The sequence below is a fragment of the Jaculus jaculus genome, chromosome 12, assembly GCF_020740685.1.
Source record: "Jaculus jaculus isolate mJacJac1 chromosome 12, mJacJac1.mat.Y.cur, whole genome shotgun sequence".
Lineage (NCBI taxonomy): Eukaryota > Metazoa > Chordata > Mammalia > Rodentia > Dipodidae > Jaculus > Jaculus jaculus.
Genome location: NC_059113.1, coordinates 32,648,325 through 32,673,120, shown reverse-complemented (window position 1 = coordinate 32,673,120; position 24,796 = coordinate 32,648,325). Strand labels below are relative to the sequence as shown.

At 49.1% G+C, this 24,796-nt stretch overlaps 1 protein-coding gene and 1 pseudogene across 1 annotated transcript; one reads left to right on the top strand and one right to left on the bottom strand.

Moving 5' to 3' along the window:
• Positions 1-2,546: 2,546 nt before the first annotated feature.
• B9d1 (B9 domain containing 1) lies at positions 2,547-11,474 on the bottom strand. Its single transcript, XM_004663090.2, has 7 exons — positions 11,320-11,474; positions 10,360-10,428; positions 9,179-9,290; positions 6,977-7,073; positions 6,575-6,637; positions 4,859-4,926; positions 2,547-4,506 (listed from the first exon to the last, which is right to left on the bottom strand). The coding sequence occupies exons 1-7, from the start codon at positions 11,380-11,382 to the stop codon at positions 4,364-4,366; spliced, it is 615 nt and encodes a 204-aa protein (XP_004663147.1). The 5' UTR covers positions 11,383-11,474; the 3' UTR covers positions 2,547-4,363.
• Positions 11,475-13,927: 2,453 nt separating this feature from the next.
• LOC123453571 lies at positions 13,928-18,945 on the top strand (annotated as a pseudogene).
• The last annotated feature ends 5,851 nt before the right edge of the window (positions 18,946-24,796 follow it).

Genomic DNA, 24,796 nt, shown 5'->3' with positions numbered 1-24,796 from the left:
TTGGTCCTTTACAACACCAGACTCCTATAAGGCCCCCTTGCTTCCTTGGGGGGAGGGTGAGGTGTCCCCTCACCATGTTCCTCCACTGCCCTAGGTTTTTGCCCTCAGGGTAGCCCAGTTTTGAGCTCGTGATAATCCAGATCTCTGTCTGCTGCAAGTTCATGGCTATTGCTGGCTGAGGCTTGTTCTGAATCCAAGGCAATGGTCTTAGGCTCAAGGGTCGCATGGAAGCCCACTCCTCAGAAACTTGACAGGCTTTTGAGCTCTGCTGTTAGTTCCATCCATGTACATGCTGCACTACTGTGGTCAGAGGGTCAAACTGGGGGCTTCCGGGAGGAGTATCTCCAACTCAGACTCAACTGGGCCAAGCAGAGCTCAGGAGGAATAGTGCAGGCCGGGAGCTGACGGACACTTGCATGTGGCCCTTGTCATGTTCTGCTGGCACCCAGCTAGAGGGCTGTGAGAAGTTAAAACACACGGGGTGTGCTGGGTGGTGGCTCCTGGCGAGCTCCCAGATAACACCAGTTTGAGAATGAGAGCACTGTGTGGCACAGGACAGCCAGTGCACCATGAGCAACAAGGGGGCGGTTTCAACTGTAGATTTAGGGTGATTAAGCAGCAGTAGGTAACTGAAGAGCCTGCTTTATTTGTTTCCTGCCCCGCATTTCTCTCAACCTGCCAGCAATTACCACAGGGCATGTGGGAGGGCTACCCCTTCATTTGCTATTTACCAAAAGACTGAGTTCCTTTCTTCAGATGAGGACTAATTTTCATTAGGCTTTTGTGTGTAAAGCAGTTCTCAGTCTCCTTTTCCAACACCAGATTTTTGGGTTCTCTTTGTTCCCGTTCATTTCTGCTTGCAACCTGGCCTGTTTTTTCCTGAGCTCCTCTTTTGGCACGTCCCGCTGCCCGCCCCTCTCCCCTAGGGCTGTTGGTTTAGCAGCCACAGACTTGCCTATAGGTGTAGGCACGGCACTCTTCTACCCAGCCTGCATTCGGTGCTCTTTGCGCCCGCCATCCTGTTTCCATACAGTAATTTCTGGTTGTGGTTACAGTGGTAACCCACTCCTCATAACAGTTGGTTTCCATGTCAATTAGAAAATAGGCTATGAAGGAACAAATCCATGCCCCTCCCCTTCTGTTCAGGACAAGCATAATAAAAGTGCATTTGTTTTTTGATTTTTTTTGAAGTAGGGTTTCGCTGTAGCCCAGGCTGACCCGGAATTCACTATGTAGTCTGAGGGTGGCCTCAAACTCTCAGCGATCCTCCTACCTCTGCCTCCAGAATGCTGGGATTAAAGGCGTGCGCCACTAGGCCTGGCCAAAGTGTATTTCTTACTCTCAGAACACCCAGCAGGCAGGGTGTGCCGGCAGCTCCCCTCTCAATTGGAGCTCTGCCTGGGCTCTTTCCGTGTAATGCTGCCCGCCTACAGCGGTGTCAAGGGCTTCATGGGCAAACGCAAGAAAGGTCACTTGGGTTTAAGGGATCAAGTCTCCTAAGTGGTGAACAACCTTTCAACATTTATTAGTTCACAGGCCTGAACACAAGGGGCCTGAGAGATGGAGCCTTCTGGTGCACCCAGGAAAAGGAGAAAACAGTCTGTTCATGGCTTACGATAGTGAATGAAGGGTGAGTGTGGCGCTGCGTGCCCTGACTGATGTTCGTATGGATGGTCCAATGCACCCCCCCAAAAAAACTCTATATAGACACTCAGGCCACCTAAGGCCAAAGTTCTTTAGGGCGCACTGAAACACAGCAGGCAATGTGCTGACACCAGGGTTTGTGTTGATATGCACTAAACCCGGGAGGGACTGGGCTGGACAGGGGTGGAAATGCATGTATAGTCCTTGTCTCTCAGTATCTGGGGGGGGGGGGGGTAGAAGCTCTGGTAGACACCAGAATCTCTGTATAAGAAGGGTATGTAGTCTTGCCTAACTTACCCACACCCTCCTGTATACTTAAGTTCCTTGATAGCTTAGAATACAAACCCATATGTGAATGATATGTAACTAGTTGTTAGGGTTTGGGTGTGCAAATGCTCACTTCAGACACAACCTAGCTAGATGCTTGATTTGTGTGTGAACCCTTAGAGGTTTTACTGCAGACAGAGGGAGTCAACTGTAGGAGAGCATAGTCACAGTATATTCTCAGGAGTGTTGGACCTTTTTTTTTTTTAAATTATTTATTTATTTATTTGAGAGCGACAGACACAGAGAGAAAGACAGATAGAGGGATAGAGAGAGAATGGGCGCGCCAGGGCTTCCAGCCTCTGCAAACGAACTCCAGACGCGTGCGCCCCCTTGTGCATCTGGCTAACGTGGGACCTGGGGAACCGAGCCTCGAACCGGGGTCACTAGGCTTCACAGGCAAGCGCTTAACCGCTAAGCCATCTCTCCAGCCCGTGTCGGACCTTTTAATATTGACATGTTGTCATCTACAAATATTGGGCCACATTCATAGCTATTCTGGGATGCATGGAGCCTGTGGACTGTAGGTTGAACATTCCTGTCTAGATGATGGCTGTGTATGGTTTACTGTAAACTTCTTTCACTTTAACGTTTGTGTTGGAGAAATGGACAATTAATTACATACCAGAACAACAGGGTAGCATACTGTGTCAAAGCCGTTGGCAGATGGGCACAGGGTGCCTGCTGATGGGAAATGACAGGTGGCATGGGTGGGGGCAAGGCACAGACAAGAGCTGTCTGAGATGAGACTGAAACGTGGAGGTTCACATGAGGGGCTCCTATCCTGGCTTCCTGAGCCCAGATCCCAAGTGCAGGCTGAAGCCAATGAACTGGAGGGGGAAAGACAGATGTGACACCTCAGAGAAACCACGGCGCAGGGGTTTTTGTGGGGCGACCTCTGGAAGGCAGAATCACGTGTTGGGAGTGGCCCTGGATGCCCACGGGAAATTGTGAGGAGCAAAGCTTGGGTGGCTGTGACAGGTAGCTGCCACTGTTGCTTCCAACAGGACTGAAGCTCTGCTGAGTTACTACCCAGAGAAAACAAAAGCCCACAGGGTCAAGTGCATACTAATAATGGAGGAGTTCTAATGTGGAGAAAGGGCAGCAAGAACAGTGGGGCTGCCAGGTGGCAGGAGGTCCTGGGTAGGACAGAGGGCTGCTGGGGTGGGGGCCCCGGGAAAGGTGGGAGGGAGGGACTGGTCTGAGGTGCTCTGACCCTGGGACTAGATGGCTGGGGGTGTCTGCCTAGATCACTTCACACTAGGTAGTGGAAGTGGCTACCCACGCAGACCAGTGCCCCTGAGAAGCGCCAGAGAAGACTAAACATCATCCTTCGGTGAGACCAGCAATTGTTATCTGTTGGCTTGGACCTCCTCAGGAAGCTGGGACAGGAAGGAGGGAAGTCTGAAGTTTAAACAGTCTGCAAGTGCAAGAAATCAGTGTCTCCAGCACTGGGAAGGGACACGTGGGAGAGAGATGCTGCTCCAGGGCCGGCTTGAGAAGGCAATGAGCTTGCTAGTGACAGAGCATGAGCAGCAGAACACAGCGCAGGGCCCAGGCTGGGTTGGCACATGATCTCTTAGGGCGTGTCCTAATGGCCCAGAGCAATTACGGCAGTTGCAGGTCTGATGTGGAGAGCCCAGCACTCAGGAGAAGCAGCTGAGGCCACTGCTTCAAGCTGGGCTAGGGTGTGAGCTGCCCGTGCACATGCTCGGGAAAACTGGAGGCTCAGCCCAGCCACCTGCAGACTCCAGAGTGCTGGGCTGAGGGGCCTGCCAAAAGCTGCGCTCCAGGGCCGGTTTCCGGCCCCACCCTCTGGCTCAAGGATCACTGTCCCAGGGCAGCTCATGCGCAGCTCCCGCTAACAGGATTCTTGCTCTGCCTGTGGGGCCCGCACAGCTCAGTGCTAGGAATGGAGCAAGTGGCTCCTCCCTGCTGCTCACTTAGCGAAGGTTTTCAGGGATGCATGAAGTAAGGACTAAAACGATCCAGCCTGTGATGTTAAAGCATGCCGATGGGCAGCCCTGGGGCAGCTTTCTACAGCTTCTACCCCAGCATGGTGCCCACAGGGCTGGGGGGCGGGAACACCCCAGGGGGCACAGGTGCCAAAGCAGAGAGGACAGCCAGCCTGGGCCCTCTTAAAAGTCCAACACTTTTGTTTTGGTTTTTCAAGGTAGGGTCTTGCTCTAGCCCACGTGGCCTTGAACTCACAGTGGTCTTCCTACCTCTGCCTCCCTGTGCTGGGATTAAAGGCATGTGCCACCACCATGGCTGACACGTTATAAAACTGTTGTACCCTCCTCCCCCAGAGTGCTCTTGAGGCCAATGTCAGCACCTGACACTGGAAAAGCCCTTAGGTGGGGCTGCATGCCACATTGCCCAGGGGCTCATGTTTTCACTGCAGGTTGCTCTGGGGCAAGCTGGGCCCTAGGATGTTCTGTGTGCCCGCAGGTCCAGTGTCGTAGCCTAGCTTCCTCAGGTCCTTGGTCACCACATTGAAGATGAGGGTGGCAAATCCCTGAGAGCGGACACGGGTCACTGGGGACAGAAGGGCAGTGTTAACTGGGCTGGAGCAGTAGCAGACCCAGGCTGCCTTAGACATCTGTCTCAGCCTCAATGTCTTCTACAAGATGGGGGACACAGTGCTTGGCCTGGGCCCCTTACTGGGAGGTCAGAAGATACAGTGGGACAGACAGACATTGCATACTGTGCTCCAGCCAGGCCCTCATGTGGGGGTATTCTGGGAAAATTTCCAGGCTGGCTCCCAGACACCTGGCAGCTCCTGGTTTTCATCCATCTGTTTCCCAGATTCTTGGATGCTGAGGCCCACCTTGTTCCTCCCTGAGCCCCAATCTGTCTCTGGGTTGGGGGTGGGCACATCATTCTTTACCTTCTCTGCCTTCACTCTGGGCTACCACCTTGGGGTCGGTGTACTCAGGCCGCCGTCCCATGAACCAGCTGAGGAAACAGGAAAGTACCAGTGAGCAGGGCCCCACATGGCTTGCTGACTTAAGACAGTAGAAACCAGCTCTTGGCTTAACAGCCAGCATCTTGGCCCTAGCCACACCCCAGGAGCCAGGCCCAGGACAGCCTCCCCAGCCCACCTTCCCTTTGCTTACCTGATAAGCCAGGCAGGTTCCAGGGGCATATGGTCAATAGAGGTCTAGCTGAGCATTTGTCAGGCCTTAGGTGTTCCATAGCCCCACACAGATTGTGGTTAGTCTGCCTAGCCCAATTTTACATGGAATTGAGTCACTGAGAATGAATGTTGAGGGAGATCTGGGGTAGGCTGTGGGTACAGCTTGAACCCAAGTGGAAACTCCCCAAGTAACACATGGCTCAGGAGAAGGGAAGCAAAAGGACAAGAGCAGCCCAACCCCAAAGAGAGGCCAAATCCTGGCCCTCAGTTTTGCTTAGCATGGGGTCCAGAACAAGGCACAACCCAGTACTGCTTCTCAATCCTATCAGCTGAAATGAGAATGGCACCTCCCTTACATACTGCGAGGTAAAGGCGGTCTGTCAGCCGCCATCTAAAATATCACCTTTCCTAGGGGTGCTCTGGATGACTACCCCATCACCTGATGCCAGAGTCTCACCCTGCTAAGGGCAACACTCAGTTGAGGGACTTAACCAAACGCTCAAAGGAGCTCTGCCTTTCCTACAAATGTCCTGTGACTTGCCCAAGCCACAGATCCAAGGCACCTCAAAATCCCCATCCCCACCCTCAAGACCTGGGCCCACCCAGGCTGCTGAGCAAGTGGCTGGGGTGAGCAGCCTGACTTCCCACAGCCACGAAGCTGGAAACCGGGTATACTGTTCCTGGCTGGTGAGTTCAGAAAGCTGCACAGGCTTGGAGTAGACACGAGATTTTCCCAGGTGCAGAACTCAAGACCACTCAGGTATTGATCAGCAACTACCCGTGTTCCTGGCTCCACTGTGGGGGTGCAGCTCTGTGCTTCACAGGGCAGCTTCTGGCAGGCCCTGCAGGTCCCTGGGCTTCCGGCTCCATCTGACCCATCAGGCTGCTGGCTGGAGACCATGTTTTGGCCAGTGACAGCGCACTCAACTCCCCAATAGTGGGAAGAGGGCAAAAAGCCAAGGTCCTACCAGCAGCTATGCAATCCAGAAGGAAATGAAAGGGCAGGTGCTATTTCTCTGCACCTCTGTTTTCTCAACACAGAGCACGGGTCTAGCTACACCTTCCTCAGGTGTCTGTGAAAAGGCCATGTGGCTAAGGGGGCAGAGCTTGAGCCAAGCAGGAACACTGCTGCAGAAGGTGAAAGAGGCAAGGAGACTAGCCGGTCATGTGCTCCCTGGAGGGCATGCCTGTAGCTTTCTGCTTTCCAGCCAATCACCAAGATTTGGGACTTTGAGGTTTCAGAACTGAGAGAACAAATCTCTGTGGTCGTAAGCCAGGCATGGTGGTGTGCACCTCTAATCCTAGCAGTTGGGAGGCTGAGGTAGGAGGATTGCCTTGAGTGTAAGGCCAGCTTGAGCTAGAGTGAGACCCTGCTTCCAACAAAAGCCACCCATCAAGCACCTCCAGAGGGAGGAAGGGGCTTGCTGCTCACCACCCAAGCAGGAGGCTGGCAGGCACGAAACTCACCTTGTGAATTTCTGCAGTGTAGACGTAGATTCTGGCACAAACATGGGAATGGTCTTTTTGTACCTGAAAGCAGTGTTACACACACATGTGTAGTGAGTATAAAGTGAGGACCTTGAGGGAACCCAAACAGATCAGTGTGTGTGCGTGTGTGCGCGCAGCCACGGCTAGTCCACCCATCCATGTGGGCCCTTTTCCTAAGTCTGGCCCTCACCTGCCACCCCTTACCCCCATACTGAGCTGCTCAGGTCTCGATTCAGAGCACATCTGGTCTGAACCCAAGGCAGAAGAGGAGCAGTGGCTAACTTGGGAAGCCTGCTCAGTGAAGGTGATCCGTTCCCAAGGCCAGTCTAGCCCAGTGAGGGACAGGCTGCAGCCCAGGGACCAGGTCAGCAGGGGACCTACCTGCCAGGGGAGAAGGGCACGTGCACTGCCCCGTAGCCTCGGACCACGTCGTTTCCAAACACATCTGGTCCATAAACACTGAGCACAATCTGTGGCCCTTGGGAAGGGCAAGGTGGGGGGTGGCATGTGGGGAAACCAGAAAGAAAAGGTACAGTGAACAGCTTGCCCAACTGAGGTCTGAAGTAGGGGCTCAAAGCTCTGGGATCAGTAGTGGGTTAGAGGGAGGAACCTGGAACTCTGCCCATCCCTCTGCTCTGCTACTTGGTGCTTCTGCTGGTGCCTTGGGAACTCTCTCCACACCCCATGTTCACAGCTGGGGAGGGTCAAGCACATTCCTAACTCTGACTCTCAACAGACACAGGAAGTGCCTTGGAGGCCCTGTGCCAAGCCCAGCCCTCAGCTTCTAGCCAACCTAGGGCTGGCTGTTGGCTAGCTTCCCTCTCATGGATAGGGTTACACCCACCTGTGGGCTGAGGGTAGGGGACTTGTCTAGGGGTGTGTGAGAGCTGTTAGAGATGACACATGGCCTTCCAGTCACACATTACAATTATTTCCTGGTCACATCCACTGAGGCCCACTTAGGTGCCTCTGCCTCCTTAGTTTCTCTGTCACCTATATGTAGCAGGGAGATTACTGGCCCACAACAGGAGAAGTGACTGTGGCCACTGTTGGATGGCTTCAGGCAGGTTCTCTACCTTTCCACCTCAGCTACCCCGTGTTCACAAGTCTTGGAATAGCAGCAGATACACATTCACAAAGTGCTCAATGAAAGTTTGAGTTTAGGCTTGCCCCTCACTCTTCCACCACTAAAAGAATGCAATTCTGGATTTTATGAAAGTATCATTTTTTGAAAATTATGATTATTACTTTTTTTTTTCCTCACTGTAGCCCAGGCTGACCTGGAATTTACTATGTAGTCTCTGGGTGGCCTTGAACTCATGGCAATCCTCCTACCTCTGCCTCCCAAGTGCTGGGATTAAAGGTGTGCACCACCATGCTGGGCCTCCAGAGCAATCTTAAGCTTGAACAATTCTAGGGTGTGAACAGAGGTAGCTCATTATAAGTTTCATTTGCACTTTTTTTCTTTTCTTTTGGTTTGATTCTGTGGCTAGGACACCCAGCCTGCTGGGTACTTTCTAAGGCATATGCTCTACTTGGGCGCCTCACCTCACATCTGTTAGAAGAATTGGTCAGCCTCTCAAACACCTCCAGTCCTAGGGGCAATGTGACCTTGGCACATGCCTGGAGTTCTATTTTTCTGGGGAACTTGGCCTGTAAACCTCCATTGATTTGCTACCTTTCTGTTGCCTGCAAGTAGTTGGATTTGGTTCATCTCTCCTAGGTGTCCTCAACAGGGCACTGTCCCAGGAAATCTACAGAAGCTTTCCCTCACAGATGACTGTAACAGGGTGGAAGTTCCTGCCCAGGAACACCACTGAGCAGCCCCTGTTCCAGAGCCTGAGCCCTGGGAAGCTGGGCCTGGGCCACATCCCATAGAGGCTATGAAATCAGATGGATCTGAACCAAATATTGCTTAGCTACTAGAAGAAAGCTAAAGGCAAGTGCTGTCCCTTTTTAATCTGTCCCCTAATATGGAGAGAGAAATCTACAGATTTCTGCACCAGGTAGAAGTAGGCAGCTTGGCCAAGCCCACAATAGGAGGTCTTCACAGCCTCCATGAGTCTGACCCCACGCTCTGCACTCAGCAGGCTCTTACTACGGCAGATCAACAACCAGAAAGGTTAATCACTTCCAGACAAGGCGGGAAGTAAACACTGCAAGTAAGGAAGCCCTTGGGAGAAGGATGGCAGAGGGGAGAGTGTCTACATAGAAAGAACAGCAAGAACAAGGACTCCAAAGCAGGCACAGGAGGAGCATGTGTTGTAGCTGCCTGGAGCTGTAGGAGGAGGACAGACCCCAGGTCAGACCTCCAGACCAGGCCGCTGCTAACTCTCACACCAGGCTCTGCACACAAGTGGCCAGGGAAGTAGGCTGGGGCCTCATCTGACCAACTTCTGACCCTCCAATTTCACAACATGCAGAAAATGAACTAAGGTGGAGGAAAATGGTCAGGTGGCAAGTACACCAGAAACTGGGCAGTGGTGACTTGAAAGAAATAGTATGGGCAGGGGGCAGGGCAGGCTATCCTGGGAGTACCCCATGACATTTCCACTACCCTCGCTCCAGGGCCCCCAAACTCACAGCCATACGGATTAGTACTTTTAAAGGTGACATCGATGGGAAAGTTCCACACCAGCGCTCGCTGAACATTTTGGCTCTTGGATGCGATCTGTGAGATGCCCTCTTCCAGACCCTGTGTGGACATCAGAGACAGCAAGCCTGAGTTCCAGGCACTCCTGCCCCTCAGGCAGATTATGAGGACCGTTTAATCTGCTACATTCTTCCCATGTGCCTCCTTTCTGAACTTCCTTCAGATCTTGACTTCAAAATGGCCCTGACTGTGGCCTTCCTGGGTCACCTTGTGTAGGTTCCAGCCTCCTTCTTCCCTTTAGCTCCTCTTGCTCCTGATGTCATTTCCCTCTTCTTCCACCACGGGCTGGCTACCATATCAGTCCCACTTATTTTATCAGTCTCTCCAAGTCTCCAGTCTCTAGAAAGATGGGGACTTTTGTCTGACTTTGCTCATTGCCCAGAAGACCCAATTATAGTTATTCAAACATTTAAGTATTAACATGTCAGTGGTACAGTAAGCAAACAGGCTCAGAAGTCACATGAAGTGGGTTTCCACTTTTTCTTCTTTTTTTTTTAAAAAATTATTTATTTATTTATTTGAGAGCGACAGACACAGAGAGAAAGACAGAGGGAGAGAGAGAGAGAGAATGGGCGCGCCAGGGCTTCCAGCCTCTGCAAACGAACTCCAGACGCGTGCGCCCCCTTGTGCATCTGGCTAACGTGGGACCTGGGGAACCGAGCCTCGAACCGGGGTCACTAGGCTTCACAGGCAAGCGCTTAACCGCTAAGCCATCTCTCCAGCCCTTTTTCTTCCTTTTGAAAGAGTCTTACAATATAGCCTAGGCTGGCCTTGAATCCTAGAGATCTTCCTGCCTCAGCCTCAGCCTCCCGAGTGCTCAGATTACAGGCACATGCCATCCTAATTCCACTTCAACTGCTGTGAAGGTTAAGCGAGCACTATGCAAATAGTGAAGTTTGCACTTCAATCCCCCCCCCCATGGTAATAGACTCCTCAAAGCCCTGCTTTTTTTTCTTCCCCCAAAGTGTTTTATATACATGTTTGGGTCTCCTCAGACTTTGCTGTCTATTTCTCAACTGGTTCTGAAAGACAGGTGAGGGTGTGGTGCACACTTCGGAAACCCAATAGTCAGGAAGGCCATAGACAGGGATGTTCCAGGAGTCCGGCTTACCGCCATGGGGGCCCAGTCCTGGCCATACACAAAGCAGTACTTGCAGTAGAGGTCGTCATACTCTGGAAACTGCAAAAGAAAGCACAGCGCTCTTGGGGGGATACAAACTGAGGCCCATGCATTGCCTAGGCGGGTGCAGTTGGTAGGAATTCCAAACCTGAGACGACCAGGGGAGGAGGGGATGCAGATAGGAATTTCAGCAGGAACTGGGACTGAGCTGGGGGAGTCTGTTGGATGGGGTCCCAGGCTGCCACTGTCCCTGAGCCTCTTTGCCTTTTGTCTGTGTCCTTCTCACTCCATCACTGAGCAGGCCTCTGCCAGTCCCTCAGAACTGTCCCGTGGGCAGTGTGCTCTGACTCCCTGGCTGTTTTAAGGGTCACCTCTTGGCTCCTTCAACGGCCTGGGCTTCCCTTCATCAAGACACCCACTGTCGGTAACTGAAAACCGGTTTGACTGAAGAGGGAACAGAGTTCTTGCCTGCGTGTCCCCAATGCCAGGCACAGGGGTGGACACAGAGGAGATCTAGGGTAATGGTGCTACTGTGAAAGGTCTGAGATCCTAGGAAGTCACCAGAAATTGACATCTTCATGGCTGGAGCTGAGGACCTGAGGAGAGACAGGTCAGAAGGGGAGGATGCAGTATCGGTGATGAACCAGGAAGGTAGGCGTGCACATCACTTCTGCAGACCTCACAGAAGTGCAAGAATGAAGACCGTCACCTCCAACCAACAACACGGAAGGACACAGACAGATCTGGCTTGAACCCCACCTTGGCCATTTCCCTTCTGACATGTGTTCCCAGCAGTAAAATGGGACTCCTCCCATCACTCTGGAGGCCCCTTGTCCGCGCTCAACCAAGTGGATACGGTCCGAGCCAGGGGCCACCAGCTCCCCCTCTCGGAGTCTGCGTGGTTGAGGGGTCCGCAGCAGCCCACGGATAGTGAGGTCCAAGGCCACTCACCTGGGCGCTTTCCACCTGCCCGTTGATCATGAGCAGGAAGACGCTGGGACTCGCCGCCGCCATGGCCCGGGCTCGAGGCTCTGCAGACTCGGGCAGGCCCGCGCTCCTAAGGTTGCCTTGGAAATAGACGGCGTGGCGCGCAGGACAAATTTCTTGCCAGCGGCGCTTTCGCGTAGGTGACGAGTAACTAGTGCGCATGCGCGGAATGCTGACGCGGGGGACGGAGTAGGGCGGGGCGGGGCAGGAGGCAGTCCGAGGCCGCTATGATGGTACAGGCTGGACTTGTCCTGGCCAGTGGTGGGTGGTGGGAAGCGGAGCCCCAGGCTCAACTTCGCCCAATCCTTTCTGGCCACGAGGTGTCGCCGTGGCCGCATCCTTAGGAACCGGGGAGTGGCTGTGCACTCAGAGCTCAGAGAGGAGACTGGCAGGGGCCAAGCAGCTCCCTGCCTCGGGTGAAGGGATCGCTTTCTTCTTTCTTTCTTTCTTTTGTTTTTCGAGGTAGGCTAACCCGTGGAATTCACTGTGTCATCTCAGGGTGTCCTCGAACTCACGGCGATCCTCCTACTCTGCCTCCCAAGTGCTGGGATTAAAGGCGTGCGCCACCACGCCCGGCTTTTCCCTCTGGCTTTTGAGATCTTCTCCTAAAATGTTTATTAAACCAACGGGAGGGACCTCAAGAGTCCTTACATCCAAACCATCTCTCCATGTGAAGTTGGGGAAACTGAGGCCTGCGGGTGGGCAGCACTTCGTACACCAGGCACCCAAAGTTCAGAGGATTACTGGTCATTCCCGGATCTGTCCCTGCCACTGGCACACTTACTCAGTAGACACAGGTACTTAGTCCCACCAGGGTTTGCAGCTACACTTTTATTATTGCCCTAAGGTGGTCTAATGCTGTCCTTTGCCGCTAGACCCCCCCAGCTCCATGAGTCCAAGGGGCGTCAGTGTCTTCCTCACTGCTGGGCACAGGGTAAATGTCAGGTGACTACTTGACGTTAAATGTTATTACTCACTATATCTCCGTTTTACAGAGGAGAAGGCTGAGATTCAGACTGGGAGAATGACCTGGCCACATCCACACCTCTTGGCCAGGGTCAGGGTTGTTCACACAACAGACCACAAAGCTTACTCCAAAGGGAACAAGCCAGTTCATTTTGGAGCCAAATATGAGTGACCATGTTTAACAGATTTAGGTTAGATTTAGGTTATCCCAAATTTCATGATTCAATGTGATAACAGTTTATGAAGTTTTTTTGTTGCTTTTTGTTTGTTTGTTTGTTTATTTTTTGTTTTTTTGAGGTAGGGTTTCACTCTAGCCCAAGCTGACCTGGAACTCACTATGTAGTCTCAAGGTGGCCTTGACCTCATGGTGATCTTCCTACCTCTGCCTCCCGAAATGCTGGGATTAAAGGCATGTGCCATCATGCCCCACAACAATTTATAGTAACAACAACAAAAAAGTCATAAATTGGGACTGGGGAGATGGCTCAGCAGTTAGAGGCACTTGCTTGCAAAGCCTAATGGCCTGGATTCCATTCCCCAGTACCCACATAAAGCCAAGATACACAAAATAGTGCATGCATCTGGAGTTCATGTGTAGTGGCAAGAGGCCCTGGCATGCCCATTCTCTCTCATTCTCTTTCTGCTCTCAAATAAATAAATTTAAAAACAATTTTTTTGTTTGTTTTTGTTTTTTTGATGTAGGGTCTTGCTCTAGCCCAGACTGACCTGGAATTTACTATGTCATCTCAGGGTGGCCTTGAACTCACAGCCATCCTCCTACCTCTGCCTCCCAAGTGCTGGGATTAAAAGTGTGCACTACCAGGCCCAGCTTGCAAATAAATAAAAGAAAGTCATGAATCAAGCCCCTTTTAACTACTGTTGCAGTCAGATTCCCATTGCTGGCAGAAATCACCCAACCAAGAGAAGCTTGTGGGAAAAGGGTTTATTTTGGCTTACAGGTTTGAGGGGAAGCTCCATGATGGCAGGGGAAATGATGGCATGAGCAGATAGTGGGCATCACTCCCTGGCCAGCATAAGGTGGACAATAGCAACAGGAGAGCGTGCCAAACACTGGCAAGGGGGACACTGGCTATAACACCCATAAGCCCACCCCCAACAATACACTCCCTCCAGGAGGCATTAATTCCCAAATCACCATCACCTGGGACCCTAGCATTCAGAACACCTAAGTTTATGGGGGACACCTGAATCAAACCACCACAACTACATTGGTGGGGACATTAGGTAGGTGGATTAGAGCAAAATGGGGAGATCTCTGCTACGGGCCTCATGCTATTAGATGGCATTCTTAGCTTTTGAGTTGATGAAGCTGGGGGTCTGTTTATAGTCACAGGATGTTAGCTCACCCACAGGTGTGTGCCATAAATGGCTAGTTAAAGGTCTCAACCCAAGATCATCTGGCTCTAAACCTGCAGCATTGCAATCTCTCCGTGATCAGTTCTATTCAGTCAGTCTTGCAGAGTGTTCACGTAGGTGCTGCTTCTTTCTTGAGAACCTTAGGTAACAAGTGAAACGTTGGAGACCCTATCTCAGAAACAGGGATGATGCACAGATGTGTAGAATTCAGGGAAACCCAGCCTGCAGCATGGACTCAGGCCATCACACCCTGCACACTTATATCACACTAGCTACCTGTGCTCAAGGGGGTACAGACCTTCACCTGAGCATCTGTGACGTTGGTTTGTACCAGTTCCACCTGGTGGGTTGTTGACAGACTTCCAAACTTCCATGCTGCCAATGCCAAATCCCACTACCCAGACTCCTCTTACTCCAGACATTTATTTGTTCTTTTTTGTTTTTTTCAAGGTAGGGTTTCACTCTAGTGCAGGCTGACCTGAAATTCATTATGTACTCTCAGGGAGGCCTTGAGCTCACAATGATCCTCCTACCTCTGCCTCCCTGAGTGCTGGGATTAAAGGCATGGGCCACCATGCCCGGATCTGTTTTTGTTTTTGTTGCTGTTGTTTTTAATTTTTATTTTTCAAGGTAGGGTCTCACTCTAGCTCAGGCTCAACTGGAATTCACTATGTAGTCTTGGAATGGCCTCGAACTCATGGCGATCCTCCTACCTCTGCCGCCTCAGTGCTGGGATTAAAGGTGTGTGTCACCACGCTCAGCTCACTTCAGACATTTCTCATCCACATATAGTCTCCACTGGACTCAGTACCCGCAGGGAAACTTGACATCCTTTGGAACCTGGGGCCTCCTGAAGCTGGAGAGGGGAGGAAAGAAGAATGCTCTGTGCCCATGTCTGCAATCCTCACAAACAGCAGGCCAGAGTCAGTTTGGGCTCTGGGCTCAGAGTCTCTGCATGCTCCCTAGCTCTTCCTTGGCTGCCAGCCTCCCCCAGCACAGCATTCTGTCACTCTGCTCTCCACCATCCCGGGGCCTCTGTTCCTGTCCTCAAGAGAATTAGGAGTTAGGCTCAAGATGTCTTAGGCACTATGGGTCAAGTTCCAACTATGGTTGTTACAGTGGGAGAATTATGTTTCTATTTTGGTCGCTTGTCTCTACACACAGCATTTCATTCCCTACCATATCTACAGAACTCCAATTCAGCCTTCAAAACCTACCTTTGTGGCCAGGTGTGACGGTGCATACCTGTAATCTTGGGACTCTGAGGCAGCAGGATCTTGAGTTCAAACTCAGGCCAGCCTGAGGTTATACAGCAAGATCCTGTCTCAAAAGCAAACAAAACCAGGCATGGTGGCACACGCCTTTAATCCCAGCACTCAGGAGGCAGAGGTAGGAGGATGGCTGTAAATTCGAGGCCAGCGTGAGACTACATAGTAAATTCCAGGTCAGCCTGGGCAAGAGCAAGTCCTTACCTCGAAAAACGATAAATAAATAAAGCAAACAAGCGACAGACCCCCATCTTCCTTGAATTCGTGCCCACAACCTGCTTCCCCTTTCCTACTTGTGTATAATTGGTGAGTGTCTAGCTTTGTTTAATTTCCTGTCAAAACAAGGAACTCACTCCTGACTAGGGCAGCAGGACCTCCTTTAGTGGAGCCCCATCTGCACATTCTGTTAATCGGGATCCACCCAATGTGAATAGAACTCTTCTCTCCCTGCAGGCTGAATACTTCCTAGAATTCTTAGGGATCCTGGGATGGACTTTCAGAGCTTCCTCCTGGTGATACTGAGGCCAGCTGAGATTAGTTACCACGTGGTGCCTCTTGCAGGCCCTGTGGGCTCCTCACCACGACTCTGCAAGCTAACATGCCTTGTTCCCCCAGACAGATAGGACAGCAAAGGGTTAGGGAGAGGGAGTCACTTCCTGAGACTGTAGTGTGCTGAGCACAGAGTAAGGACTAGAATCAATTCTTGTAATGCGTCCCATGTCATTTATCTCACAGCCCTCTAGGCTCTTCCTCTTGGCCACATTCAAGCACAGCAGTTCCTTCTCGGGAGAGCTGCTGTCCCTCAAATAAAAAAGAAAGTCTGGTGCACGCCTTTAATCCCAGCACTTGGGAGCAGAGGTAGGAGGATTGCTGTAAGTTAGAGGCCACCCTGAGACTACATAGTGACTTCCAGGTCAGCCTGAACTAGAGTGAAACTCTACCTTGAAAAGCCAGAAAGAAAGAAAGAAAGGAAGGAAGGAAGGAAGGAAGGAAGAAAGAAAGAAAGAAAGAAAGTCAGTCTGGGGCTGGAGAGATGACTCAGCAGTGAAAGTGTTTGCCTGTGAACCCAAAGGATCCAGGTTTGATTCCACCAGCCCCATGTAAGCCAGATAAACAAAGAGTGCATGCATCTGGAGTTGGCAGTGGCTGGAGGTCCTGGTACGTCCATTCTCTTTCTCTCTCTCTGCCTCTTTCTCTCCCTCAAATAAGTAAATTAAAAATATATTAAAAATGCATTTTTTACCAGTGAAGTTACTCAACAGTGGACACTGCAAGCCTTATAATTGGCCAGCCAGCCCAAATGAGCCAATGGGTGCAATAGTGGCAGGTCTGTCATGGTGGAAACCAACTGCCCTCCAATTGGACTGGAGGCCCGCTCCATGGGGGCGGGGGGACACATCCCTGATGCTGAAAACTTAAAACAGGGTAGTCATGAGCCCTAGGGGTGTAACACCTGCTGATTTCTGGGAAAATGTATATACCATACTTACCAAACTGCCCAGTAAGCACTTCTCTTAATATTTATACCCTTATATTAATGCTACTCTCACTTTGGGTAGAGAATCTTCTCTTTTCAGATGGCAGTGACTTTCGGATGACTCAGAAGGTGTCATAGTGCTGGAAAGAAGTGACTGGAATACTGAGTAACATCTCAATCACACCTTCCAAGGCTCAGGGTCTAATGTGGAAGAGGTGGCAGAAAGAATGTAAGAGCCAAAGGAAGGGTAGGACTCCTTACAACATGCTCCCCTCAGACACAAAATGGCCTGGATATCCATGACCTCACAGTGCCTGACACTACCTACACAAGACCATCATAAGAGGAGGAAAAGACCATGACATCAAAATAAAAGAGAGACTGATTGAGATGGGGAGGGGATATGATGGAGAATGGAATTTCAAAGGGGAACGTGAGGGGCGGAGGGAGGGTATTACCATGGGATACTTTTTATAATCATGGAAAATGTTAATAAAAATTGAGAAAAAGGATAGCAAAAGAAAAAATGCATTAAAAAAAAAGTCTGTTCTGTTGAGGTGGGCTCTTTTTTCTCTCTTTATACTCCTCACGCCCGAATTTAGTCAATCCCGAATTCCAATAGTCAGGAAGCAGAAAGGGATGAGTGCTCATGCTTCTTTCCCTTTCTCCTTTTTTTTTTTTTTTTTTTTGGTTTTTCGAGGTAGGGTCTCACTCTAGCCAAGGCTGACCTGGAATTCACTATGGAGTCTCAGGGTGGCCTCAAACTCATGGCAATCCTCCTACCTCTCCCTCCCGAGTGCTGGGATTAAAGGCGTGCGCCACCACACCTGGCTTTTTTTTTTTTTTTTTTTTTTTTTTTTTTAAGGTTGTGTCTCATTGTCGCTCAGGCTGACCTGGAATTCACTGTGTAGTCTATGTAATCTCAGGGTGCCCCAAACTCATGGTGATCCTCCTACCTCTGCCTCCCAAGTTACTGGGATTAAAGGCATGAGCCACCACACCAGGCCCTTTCTCCTTTGCATTCAGTGTGGCATTCCAGCTCATGGGATGGTGTTAGCCACATTCCAGGTGACTTCTGTCTTCACTTAACCCTTCTATGGACACCCTCACAGTCATATGCAGAAGTGTGCCACCATGGGGATTCTTCTTTTAAAAACAGAGAAGGAGATTTAATTCTTCCTCAGAATTAAAAAAAAAAAAAAAAAAAGCAACTGATCTGCTGTTGCAGGGCAAGGCCACAACACAAATTATACCTTCTCTCAGAGCGAGCACAATACCAGTTTTCTTGTGCCTGGCCTATTGCTGCTTTCCCACTATGTCTGTCAGGCTTCAAATTACTGAATAGCTTAAGTTTTAACAAGATGAAGATTTGCTTAAATTGTTTTTTCTTGTTTAAGATTTATCTAAATGGTACCTGAAAGCCAAAACTGCAAAACTGGTGTAACTGTCCTTTTGGGTGTTGAGTAACCATACTTAGAAACCAAAGCAAGTGAGGACTTGCTTTAGGAACTAACAGGGAAGTCAATATTTTGTCCCTGCCCCTAACTCACTCAGGACCCAAGAGCAAGAGTAATTCTGAGGGGTAAAGTGCCAATGGATATGTTGCCCATTTGAAAAGGATAAGAAGCCGGGCATGCTGGAGCAGGCCTTTAATCCCAGTACTCGGGAGGCAGGGGTGGTGAAATTCTGTTGTTGACTTGATCAGATTAGGAATCCAGTCAACCCATCCTGGTGGGTCTGTGAGAGCATTTCCAGGAGGATTAAGTGAGGAAGTCCTTCCTCCCAAGAGGGCTGTCCTGGCACTGGAGTCCTGTGTATAAAGGAACTCAAAGAGCAACTGAGCCGCAGAGGCAGAGGTGGCAGCAGCAGCAGCAGCAGCAGCATCCGCAGCCACATCTGCAGCAGCCTCAGCATCATCACCATCATCTGGGGCTGTGCGCATCCAGGAGGAGGAGGAAGAGCCGGAGCTGGTCCACGACGATCCTAAGAACGGCGCCATGGAGGATCTCTGGCGTGAGGCCATCAAAGCCCCAGCGAGGGAGGAGGAGGAAGAGGCCGCCAAGCTGCGGGAGCTGCACGAGGAGGCCTGGAAGCAGAGGACGCCGAGCCCGGGGTCTGCGCAGGAGAAGACGCAGGCCGACGCCCGCTCCGTGCACGTGGGCAACGTGGACTACGGCGCCACGGTGCAGGCGCTGGAAGCCCACTTCCACGCGTGCGGCTCCGTCCTCCGCAGGTTTGGCCCTGGACGGGTCCCTGTTCCGAGGAAGACGAATCAAGGTGGTTCCAAAACGAACCAACAGGCCGGGCATGAGCAGCACAGACCGCGGTTTTCCCCGTGCCCGCTTCCGTGGCCGCTTCCGTGCCCACTTCGGTGCCCGGCATGCCCACTACAGCCCTTCCCCATCTCCATTCTACAGTGCTGTGAACCGCAGGCCCCGAGGTCGAGTGTACAGGGGCCGGGCCAGAGGCAGATCATCGTGGTATTCCCCTTACTGGAAATAAGTGTGTGTTAGGTGAAGAGAGGAAAAAGAGTAAAGAAGAAAAACAAAACAAAACAACAACAAACAAACAAACAAACAAAAAACAGCCAGGCATGGTGGCGCACGCCTTTAATCCCAGCACATGGGATGCAGAGGTAGGAGGATTTCCTGGAGTTCAAGGCCATCTTGAGGCTACATAGTGAGTACCAAGTCAGCCTGAGCTAGAGTGGACTCTACCTTGAAAACAAAACAAAACAACAACAACAAAAGAACCCTCAACAACAAAAATTCGGAGCATGCTCACTTAAACTTTTAAACCCAGCACTCAGGAAGCAGAGGTAGGAGGATGGCAGTGATTTTGAGGTCAGCATGAGACTACATAGTCATTTCCAGGTCAGGTTGGGCTAGAGCAATATCTACCTTGGGGAAAAAAAGAAAAAAAATTGAAAGATGATGACCTTGATGGATACAATTTTTTTAATCCTTCTTGAGACTATATTTATTCTTTTTTTCAAACAACTTCCATGATTATAAACAATAGCCTATGGCAATGCCCTCCCTACCCCCACTTTCCCATTTGAAACTCCATTCTCTATCATATCTCCTCTTCCTCTCAATCAGGTGTGCATTTATTTTTGCATTTTTTTTTGTATTTCTTCCAGTTTTACCTTTGCTCTCTTGTATTAACTAGTATTTTAGTATGGTTTGCTTTTTTCCATGTTCCTTATATGTGTGCTTTTCTTCTCTTCAGCGTAGAAGATTGTTTCAAGTATTTTCTGTAGAGCTGGTTTTGTCTTCAAATATTCCTTTAGCCTGCTTTTGTGGTGGAATGTCCTTATTTCTCTGTCTATTTGAATGGATAGCTTTGCAGGATAAAGTAACCTTGGTTGACAGTTGTTATCTCTCAGAACTTGGAATACATCACTCCCAGCCCTTCTGGCTTTAAAAGTTTGTGTTGAGTAATCTGCTGTGATCCTGATGGGCTTGCCTTTGTATTTGCTTTTTCTCTCTAACTGCTTTCAATATATTTTCTTTGGTTTGTCTGTTTGGTAGTTTAATTATAATATGGCGAGGAGAGGTTCTTTCCAGGTTTTGTCTGGCTGGTGTTCTAAAGGATTCCTGTATCTGCATTGGCACCTCTTTCACAATTTGGGAGAAGTTTTCTTCTATGATTTTGTTGAAGACACCTGCTATGCCTTTGTAATAAAATTATTCTCCTTCTACTATGCCCTGAATTCTTATGTTTGATCTTTTCATAGTGTCCAGAATATCTTGAAATTTCCATTCCTACTTTCCTATTAGTTTGTCCTTATTTTTGTTGAACTGTATTAGATCTGCCACCTGGTCTTCTAGTTTAGATATTCTCCTCTCCTTCATCCATTCTACTGGTGAACATTTTTTACAGAGTTTTTTTTTTTATTTCATTGACTATGTTCTTCATTGCTAGTAATTCTGACTGTTTTTTATTTATTATTTCTATTTCCTTATTTATGTCTTGTATTGACCTCTTTATTTTATTAAATTGGTTTTGTGAGTCTTGTTTGATTCCTTTGATTTCCTCTTTGACTTCTTTGAGCATATTTATAATCATTCTTTGGAAATCTTTCTCAGGCATTTCCTCTAACTCATTCTCACTGGAAGTCATTTCTGATGCGTTAATACTTTTTGGTGGGTATATTGTTTCGATTTTTGGTTTTTCTTGTATTATAATGTACATATTTTTACATCTTGGATTAATTTAATGCTTGGATTTCCTAGTTAGCTGCAGTATTATTAGATATATTAATCAATCTGATGTTATATATCTTCAGGGTAGGAGCTTAAGGTGCTAGGCGTGGCTCTCAAGACTCTCAGAGTGTCTACAAAAGTGACCCTAGGTGTTGGCTTTGCCTGCTATGAGAGTATTCAAGTAGGCCGAGTGGAACAAACTACAGGCAGGTTCTAAAATTTAACCAAACAATGTACACATTCAATGAAAAACAGCAGAGTATTTATACAAGAGTAGGTATTATGACAACCAGATCCTCTAACAACACACCCTTAGGATGTGTGGTGCCCCACACCCAGAGTCCTGTCAACTAAGAGGTTAATATTTCTGGTCTGTTGAGGGTTCCAAGTCAGCTTGTGACCAAGTGAGACCCTTCCCTAATGAACAACAGAAGAGGAAACAAAGCCACTATAAACCAGGAAACAACAAATGACAAGCCCAAAATATAGCTCATTTAAGAATGGCAAATCTAGCCGGGCGTGGTGGTGCACACCTTTAATCCCAGCACTTGGGAGGCAGAGGTAGGAGGATTGCCATGAGTTCAAGGCCACCCTGAGATGACAGTTAATTCCAGGTCAGCCTGGACCAGAGTGAGACCCTACATCGAAAATCCAAAAAAAAAAAAAAAAAAAAAAAAGAATGGCAAATCTGACCATGCATCAGATTTCACATATAATTTCTCCTGACATGGAAGGTGCCACTAGCATTTCTTATTCAAGCCTATTTACTAGGCTTATTTGGCAGGTACTGACCTGGTGTAATCCCAGTTACCTTTTGAGATGGTTTTGGTCTCAGTTATGTTGTGTTCCTGGTTGGATGTCTCTTTGCTACGCTATGGGTTCAGGTAGGCTGCATGGTTCGCTAGGTGGCTGCTCTGGTCCAGTGCTGGGTGCTGTGTAGGTGAGCTCCCTTCCCCAGGTCTCTGGTGCTTGCTGGTGCTGGCAGTGGGGGAGGGGAGGCTGTGGATGGTGGCTCTAGGTCTCCCACTGATCTATGTGATCCTCTTCCTCAAGGATGCTTCTCCGTTCTTCCCTGCTGTCCTCCCTTCATGTTTCTTGAGTTTGTGAGGAGCCTGGTGTGAGCAGAGAAGTCCCTCACCTGGCTTTTCCTGCGGCTCAAGCCAAGCTTGGCGGCTGTGGCCCCGCAGACCTGGAGCTGCTGCTGCTGGAGCCGCTTCTGTGGGCTCTGGATGCTCTGGGTCTCTCCAACTTCTCTGCTACCATGGGTAATTTCTTATACACCTCACTTTTTAGTAGAAGAGTGTATTTTGCTTTTTTTTTGGGGGGGGGTTTCTCCCGTAGGCTGCTTTGGCATGGTTACTATGATGCCATCTTAACCAGAACATGCATATAAATACATATATATTGGTTTTTCCAGCTAGGATCTCACTCTAGCCCCAGGCTGACCTGGAATTCACTATATGGTTTTAGACTGTCTTCAAACTCACAGTCTTCTACCCAGGACTCCAGTGTAGCATATTGAGATTAAAGGCATACACCACCAAGCCAAGCCTAATGTCTATTTTGTGATTGACTGAGCCAGGCATAATGGTTCATGCCTTCTTTTTTTTTCTTTATGGTTTTTCAAGGTAGGGTCTAGCTCTAGCCCAGAATGACCTGGAATTTACTATGTAGTTTCAGGCTGGCTTTAAACTCATAGCAATCCTTCTACCTCTGCCTCCAGAGTGCTGAAATTAAAGGGGAGTCCCATCATGCCCAGCTTGTGGTCATATTCTCTCACTGGGTGTTTAAATCCATGTAGGCAGCCAAAATGAATGATGTATTGTATTTTGGAGGTCAATAATGTCTCTGGCCAGGTGTGGTGGTGCATGCTTATAATTCCAGCACTTGTGAGGCAGAGGTAGGAGTATTGCCAAGATCTCAAGGTCAGCCTGTGACTACATAGTGAATTCCAGGTCAGCCTGGACTAGAACCAGACACTATCTCAAAAAACTAAAATCTAAAAATAAAAATAAAGAAGAAAAATTATGGCTCTGTAAGAGAGACTTTTAGGGAGCTGTGAGTTGCTCTGTGCCTCTCCATATTGTGTCATTTCCCAGGATAAGTCAAAGCCTTGCTGACCAAGTGGCCCTCCCTCTTTGGGAAGCCCGGGAGGCTAAGGGGCGATAAATTTTCCTCCAGTGTGACTCTCCTGTTGCAGATACACAGACTTGGAGTCCATCTCTGGGTCTCCATGTCCTCCCTGATCAAGAAGACAAATAATTTACCAGTGTCTAGACACTAGCAAGTGTCCCATTGTCTCCTGTGGCCTTCTAACCTGGGAGCAGGAACCAAAATATTGGTTGTCTTTTTAAAAAAAATAGTTTTCCAGGCATGGTGGCTCACACCTTTAATCCCAGCACTCAGGAGACAGAAGTAGGAGGATCACCATGAGTTCAAGGCCACCTTGAGACTACTGAGTGAATTCCAGGTCAGCCTGGACTAGAGTGAAACCCTATGTCGAAAAACAAAAAAACTAAGTAAATAATAAAATAACTTTTTAAAATTTATTTGAGTGAGATAGAAAGAGGCAGAGGGAGAATGGGTATGCCAGGATCTGTAGATAGACACTACCTCAAAGAGAAGAGAGAATATGGCCAAAAAATATTACAATATAGGGGCTAAAGAAATTTCATAGTGGTTAAGGCATTTACCTGCAAAGCCAAAGGATCCTGGTTTGATTCTCCAGGACCCATGTAAGCCAGATACACAAGGGGCGTGCACATATGGAGTTTGTTTGCAGTGGCTGGAGGCCCTGGTGTGCCCCTTCTCTCTCTCTCTCTGTCTCTCAAATAAATAAATAAATAATTAAAAAAATATTACCATATAAACAAAAATTAGGGCTAGTAAGCTCCCCCGTCTGACACTGGCTTACAATACTAAGTTCTTACATTAACTCATGCCTCCTTCAACCTCTACTTGGCACCTGTAAGTCAGACCATTTGAGTGGGAAAATACTGCCACTGACCAAAAGAAACAATGAACTTGGATTCAACTGATCCAAGGATTTGGACGTTTTTTTTTTTTTTTTTTCATTTTTATTTTTTTGGTTTTTTGAGGTAGGGTTTCACTCTAGCCCAGGCTGACCTGGAATTCACTAAGGAGTCTCAGGGTGGCCTCGAACTCACAGTGATCCTCCTACCTCTGCCTCCCAAGTGCTGGGATTAAAGGCGTGCGCCACCACGCCCGGCTTGGACTTTTTTTTTTTTAATTCCCCAATATTTGGGGAAGCTTTAGTGGATGACCTGGTGCACCTTTTGAAGGCAGAAGTAAATTGCACACTTGTACAATATTAAATGACTTCCTCCTGACTTTAGAGGATTGCACCCGGGTAACAGAGACTTTACTAGAGTTGTTCCAGAGAGCTCAGTACTGGGTATCCCTAAAGAAGACCCACATTTGCCAAAAAGAGGTTAAACTGCTGGGCGTGGTGGCACCCACCTTTAATCCCAGCACTTGGGAGGCAGAGGTAGGAGGATTGCCTAGAGTTTGAGACTCCATAGTGAATTTCAGATCAGCCTGGGCTAGACTGAGACCCTACCTTGAAAAACAAGCAAACAAATAATAATAATATGATGATGATGATGGAAGTTAAGTATCTAAGATTTCAGATCTCAAGGGAAGACATAGGGCACTGGGACATGAGCAGAAAAGGGCAATCTGGACCCTGCCTGTCCCAAGAAACTGCAGGCAAATTAGGGAGGGAAGGGAACGAGGTCAACAGTTTGGTGTCTGTTACAGTCAGCTGCCCGTTACTGGCACAAAGAACAGGACCGGGAGCAGCTGGTTGGAGGAAAGCCTTTATTTTGGCTTACAGAAACCTCCAGGATGGCCGGGGAAAGCCATGACATGAGCAGAGGGTGGACATCACCTCCTGGCCAACATCAAGTGGACAACAGCAACAGGAGAGTGTGCCAAACACTGGCAAGAAGTTGGCTCTAACACCCTTAAGCCTGTATTCAGTGGCCCCAGGAGGATCCAGTTCCAAACTGCCACAGTTGGAGATCTAAGCATTCAGAACACACACCTTTACGGGAGACACCTAAATCAAACCACTACAGTGTCCTTCCAGAGGATTTCTTCTTTTTCCTCTCTTCTACACAAAC

Coding starts and splice junctions, on each gene's coding strand:
- B9d1 (XM_004663090.2), bottom strand. CDS start 11,382: ATGGCGGCGGCGAGTCCCAGCGTCTTCCTGCTCATGATCAACGGGCAG. Junction 10,429..11,319: donor GGCAGGTGGAAAGCGCCCAG/GTGAGTGGCCTT, acceptor TTTCTTTTGCAG/TTTCCAGAGTATGACGACCT. Junction 7,074..9,178: donor AAGTACTAATCCGTATGGCT/GTGAGTTTGGGG, acceptor GCCCTTCCCAAG/GGCCACAGATTGTGCTCAGT.